The sequence below is a fragment of the Saccostrea cucullata genome, unplaced genomic scaffold, assembly GCF_032062105.1.
Source record: "Saccostrea cucullata isolate Sc308-1 unplaced genomic scaffold, CSIRO_AGI_Scuc_v1 ctg12795, whole genome shotgun sequence".
Taxonomy (NCBI): domain Eukaryota; kingdom Metazoa; phylum Mollusca; class Bivalvia; order Ostreida; family Ostreidae; genus Saccostrea; species Saccostrea cuccullata.
In genome coordinates, this window is record NW_026930971.1 from 25,607 (window position 1) to 31,413 (window position 5,807).

The 5,807-nt window shown below is 31.0% G+C and overlaps 1 protein-coding gene across 1 annotated transcript; it reads left to right on the forward strand.

Annotated features, from left to right (window-relative positions):
• Positions 1 to 1,301: 1,301 nt before the first annotated feature.
• LOC134230792 (perlucin-like protein) lies at positions 1,302 to 3,895 on the forward strand. Its single transcript, XM_062712643.1, has 4 exons — positions 1,302 to 1,431; positions 2,740 to 2,858; positions 3,210 to 3,303; positions 3,537 to 3,895. The coding sequence occupies exons 1-4, from the start codon at positions 1,302 to 1,304 to the stop codon at positions 3,767 to 3,769; spliced, it is 576 nt and encodes a 191-aa protein (XP_062568627.1). The 3' UTR covers positions 3,770 to 3,895.
• The last annotated feature ends 1,912 nt before the right edge of the window (positions 3,896 to 5,807 follow it).

A 5,807-nucleotide genomic window follows, 5' to 3' on the forward strand; every position in this document is an offset into this window, starting at 1 on the left:
GGCATTTGACTCGATGATAAAATGTATTTGCGGACAAGTTCGACCATAACTCGCAACCACTCAAAAATCATTTTTTCCATTTTATACAAATACAAGTCTTATTTGTCATACATTTCCTAGTTTATACTGATTCTTTTAAGTTTGTCAAGAAGTTTTCCGAATGCATAGCAAAATTTTATTGCTACTCGCTGCTCCGTACCTTCCTCCAACGTCATGTTTTTTTCCCATAGTTACGTATTTATCTTTTAAACAGAGCGATATACATGTATTACATTACCTGACGGCATCTTAGACTCCTTTAAAACAGAAATTTTATTTCGTTTCAGCTCCATTTACTAGAGGTATCGCTACAGATACTATAAAGTGAAAATAAGTCAATTACTAAATTTTGACATTGCTCTGTGACCCCATTTTTTTACGTTCTAAATATTTGATGATTTTTATAGATGTGAAAATATGTCGGTTTTTTACTGCAATTATATGAATCTGTTGTTAAAATATGTTCCCCAAATTTGAATATAATATGACGTTGAATAAAAAAAGTTAAGACAAAGGTCTACAAACATTTTGAATGACCCTCGATTGTACAAGCCAAAAAATATAACGTCTGACTTCTGAAATTAAAATAATGAGTGTGAGATTAATAACACAGATGCAATCTTAGCTATTGTACATTTTCATAAAAACAATCCTTTATTTTGAACATGTATCATAAAAAACTTCATTTTTCAAATAGTTTTTAACACGCCAAAGAATATTCTTTAAAAAATTCTTGTCCTTCTAAGATGTGCTCATTGCTGTTCGAAGAAATATAATTCAAAAGTAAATAAGCCAATGATGACGTATTGTGTTATATTAACATTTGGAAGATAACGGGAGTTAATGAAAAAAACACTTCGTTTTATTGTGATATTTTGAATAGCAATTTCAAAATAAATATGCATGACAATTCATCTTAACTTCAGTAAAATCGATACTTAAACAACAGTAAAATATAGAGTACGTAACAGTTTGCCAATCACATTTCAGGCATTGATTAAGGTTCTGGTATATATATTTAGCAGTTATAAGTCCACTTGGCAAAATTTTACAGATTCACAAGAACGCAGCAGTTTTTTAAAGTAAAAAAAACCAATATGAACAATCTGTTTGTTATCACTTTAATTGTCGCCCTCACGGGTTTGTCAGAAGCCACAGTTTTTTCTCAGATATATACTTTGAAACATGAATTTAACGATAAAAAATCAAATAACGAACTTTTAGGAGAACATAATTCTCGTTCTTTGCCCGAGTGTGCCGCAATGTGTCAAGGCGATCGCGAGTGTTGCTTCTATGGATTTAATCCCCAGATGAAGAAATGTCGTACCCACAAAAAGATTTTTACGTCGGGGGTATTAAATGAGGTCGACTGGAGATACTACGCACATGAATGTATGTATAATTGTTATTTTTGTCTGAAAGCACCTGTGCCGATAGTAGACTACCATGATTGATCATCAATTTTGAAGCACCATTAATATGGATCATAGAAATAAACAACAAAGTCATTATGTGTCATATTAATTCAAAAGCATTCTTAAGAAATGTAGATTTAATACCCCCCCCCCTTCAAACCACTTTTATAATATATTTAAACTTTTCATTACTGAACTGATTTTTGCTTTTACCTAGCTAGTTGCTCAGGTGAGCGATGTGGCCCCTGCGCCTCTTGTTTTCTTTTAATGTCACTGGGTTATTACATGAGTTCTCTGCAAGTCCTGGAAATACAGTTTGAAAGAGAAATTCAATTTAATAATCTTTTGACAACGCAGTCTTTTCCATTCATTCATACCACGGAGACTTTTTCCCTTCTGGTGGTTCTTGACCCTGTAAAATGGTTCAGATGTCTGTATTTCAGTTTCATACAGTAAAGGTTAAAGGGAATGTAAATTATTGAATTGCTACCTCAATTTGTCGAGGTTTCCTCACCGCCAAGTAGTGAATGGGTTTATGTCGATAAAGTTACTGGTAAGAAGCGTTTTTTTCTTCAAAAGACTTAAAGGAATACTAGTAGTAAAAGAAATAGTCTTGAATTTCTTTTACACTTACACGATTCTGCAACGTTGAATATAGAAAACAAATCAACTGATAGTATACCTTAAATGATTTAAGACTTGTTTCTCATGTATTTTTTTTATTTCTTATAGAGAAATTCTTATGTTTTACGATGGGAAAATTGTAGATGGCTTTTGCTTATACATTCTGAACCTACATTTGCTTTGCAAATATAATTGAAATCTCCTTCGGCTTACTGTTTTATTACAAAATAAAGAACAGTTACTGATATCAATTATTTACTTTTAGATTTCAGAGTAAATGTACAGTATTTGAAAGTCTAAATGAATTTCAAATTTCAGTAATTGTGAATAAAAAACGTGATTTTTTCCTGGAATTAGAAAACGTTCATCAATAAGGTTCATTTCTTCTGAATAAAATTTCATTTGAATTGTACTATTTAACTGTAGAATAATCTTTTAGGTAATCCACTTTATTAAAAGTTTATATTAACCATATTGTTTAAGTATAATTATAACTTTTGGAAATACTAATTATCTAAGAATTTTGTTCAGGTTGTCAGGTTGGCAAGGACTTGAAGCCTTTTTATGAATCAAACACATGAATGAATACCTTTTACTTATCTCTTTACACATGAAATCCACACTCTGCTTAATGTTAAATAATACTTGTATTTTTCCCTAGGTTGCCCTTCCGGTTGGAGGCGTTACCAGGACCATTGTTATCTCTTTGAGCAGACGTTTTTAATCTGGAGCGAGCAAAGGTTGTTTGAAGCATTATATAATCATTTACCTAACATACAAGTCAGAAAAAAGGGACCATTTGTGGAATCAATTTGTGCGAATTAGTCTTAAATTTAACTTACACTAATACTGTAAAATGCATGTAACTTTTATTTGCTAGCAAAAATTATCCGTCAGTTTTGTGATGTACTTTGACTCATAAAAATCAATCGTCACGAACCTTTTTTTCTTTTTTTTTTTTTTTTTTTTTTTTTTTTTTTTTTTTTTTTTTTTTTTGCTTTGTATTTGATGAGAATATTTCTACCGTCGCGGTATATTTAATGAATAATTAACAGACTTCACTCAATGTTTTCTTAATGCCACAATGCTAAAATGTTCAACCATCTTTTGAACCTTTTGATTCTATTACAGACCTATTGTACTAACAACGGAGCATATCTTGTTGAAATTGACACCAAAGAGGAAGATGATTGGCTTGTTGAACAAATATCGATGCGCAATGGTGGTAAGTATTTCATCTAAATGAGTATACATTCTTGTTAAACATGTTTCACATACAGCTGTATATTACCAATATCCCCGAAATGAAATTAAAACATGCATTCTTTTTGAAAACAAATAATATACTGGTGCAAAAGAATTGCCGTACAAATATTCCTAACTACTTAGTACTTTATTCTAAGAAATCAACTGTTACATGTAATTTCTAAGAAATAATAATTCATTCTTCAAACACAGGTAAGAACGAAAATCAGTACCTTGGAGCAACTTCTCACGAACAACTTGGTGTGTGGAGATGGAGTACGGACAATGCTCTTATTTCCTATAGCAACTTCTGGCCAGGTCAACCAAACACTCATACCGTCGAGAGATGTATAGTTCTAGACTGGTATGCCACATATGGGACTTACAAATGGGGAGACACAAGATGTGAGATGACAAGAAAGTTCATATGTGAAAAGGATTTGTGAAGTGTAATATAGTTCCCATTATGAAAATGACATTATCCGTCAAAATCAATGAAACGAAACAAAATGAAATTTGATCTGAAACTTATCAAGATACGTTTACTATTCAAACTTTAGCTTAATATCTAAAAGCGATAAGAAAAAAGTACATAAATGTTTAAAAAAAATTTTTTTTAAAACTCCTTAATTTTGTCGATGAAATAAAATTCATTACTAGTGTTTGCATGACCTCTTATATAATCCTTGAACATTTTTAAAATAGGAATGATTTAGCATACTTGAATGAAAAAATAATAAAATAGTTTGATAAATACACAGGAAACATTATAAAGACAATTATAACATCCATGTTCTGTTTGATCTCTGATTAGATTGGATTAAAATATACACCTCTTAAAAAGCACACATAAATAGGACATGGAGAAATAAAGTGAAATAGGTGTAACTACATACTATACTAACCATTATTCACGTGAACGTGCGAGAAATATCCGTGAATTTCGCCATCTATATTAACTTGCGAATATTAATCGCTGCGAACGATTTATTTTATCTTGCATTTGTAGAGAATGTTTCCTTATCGCAAAAATTAATCGTCGCGGATTAATTTCAACTGACGAATCGCAAATAAAAGATGACCCTAAAAATAGTTGGTTTACAGTATTAGTGTTTTTAATACAGTGCAATTCATTCAGGTCAAGCCGTGAAACAAAGTTGAAATATCAGTCTTTTACTGAAAAAATGAGGGCTGTTCAATAAATAATGTCCTGAACTGTTAGACATACAATACAGATATCATATGACGTTAAGCTTGACTTTTTCGCATTATTGAATCTTTTATGAATTTATAACAATTTTTGTGACCACTTTTCATCAAATAGTTTCATTGTGAGAAGCTGGAAAACAAGGGTTATTCGAGACACTGCGTGTAAAATGAATGGTAAAGAATCAGTAAACTAGAGTGAAAATAAACGCTTCATTCAAGCTGCTGTAAAACACGTTAAGAATCCCAAAGAAACATTCAATGAAATATGTAACATTTACCAATGTCTGTTTTATAGACAAATGAGCAGATGGATTTAATTTTTTATAGTGGGCATCAAAAATGGGTATCGTCCTTGCCAACAAAAATTATAATAATTCATGTACTGTTTGCCAATTTTCAACAAACAATCACTGATGATGTATGATTGACTTTATGACACATAGAAAATTTGATGGACATCATATCGGGAGTAGTTCACACCTGTTTAATCAAACGTTTGACAGTAAAAAAGCTTAGTACTCAAAGGTCACCCTATGTTTTGAAAATGAGTGAAAATGACAGCGTGTAAGAATACCTAAACAATTATCTTAAAAAATGAAAAATTGTAGTTATCCAAGCTTGTTTGAAATTCAAACAGATAATAATGAAACCTGAATTTATTACTTAAAACCCTTAAAACAAAATTTACAAAAAGATGTACTTAACAAAAACAGCAAAGGTCTGAGAAGAGCAAAGAATTGCAAGAGCACGAAGACAGTTTTATATGCAATTTTCTTAAATATTAGTGGTCTTGTTGTTAAATTTCGTATTCGGGGAGGCAGTTTAATTTTTGGAAGAGTCTAGAAAGCAAATTTTTTTGCCAAAAAATCGAAAGGTTAATGAGAGGAAGGAATCAGAATCAGGAATCCAATACATTAAATTTCTTCATGACAGCCTCCAAACCCGCAAGTCATGAAGTGTAAAGGAGTTTGGGATAAACAGAAAGTGAATTTGTTTTACACTAACAATATTCGCTAGATCTTTCGCCTTTTGACTTGTTTCATTTTCTAAACTTTTCACAACGAAGAAACTCCAGGAAAAAAACATGGGTCTACCCAAAAATGAGTTCCAGAAGCAATTAGAAATTTGATAAATATTTGATAAAAAGAATTATCGACATGCCCATGGGTTTTAATTGATAGAGAATAGTTAAGCTAAATTATTAAGACTAAATCATTGAAAAGCGTCTTTTGCCCAGACAAATTGAACATATGTAGTTAAAAAAAATTGATAAAA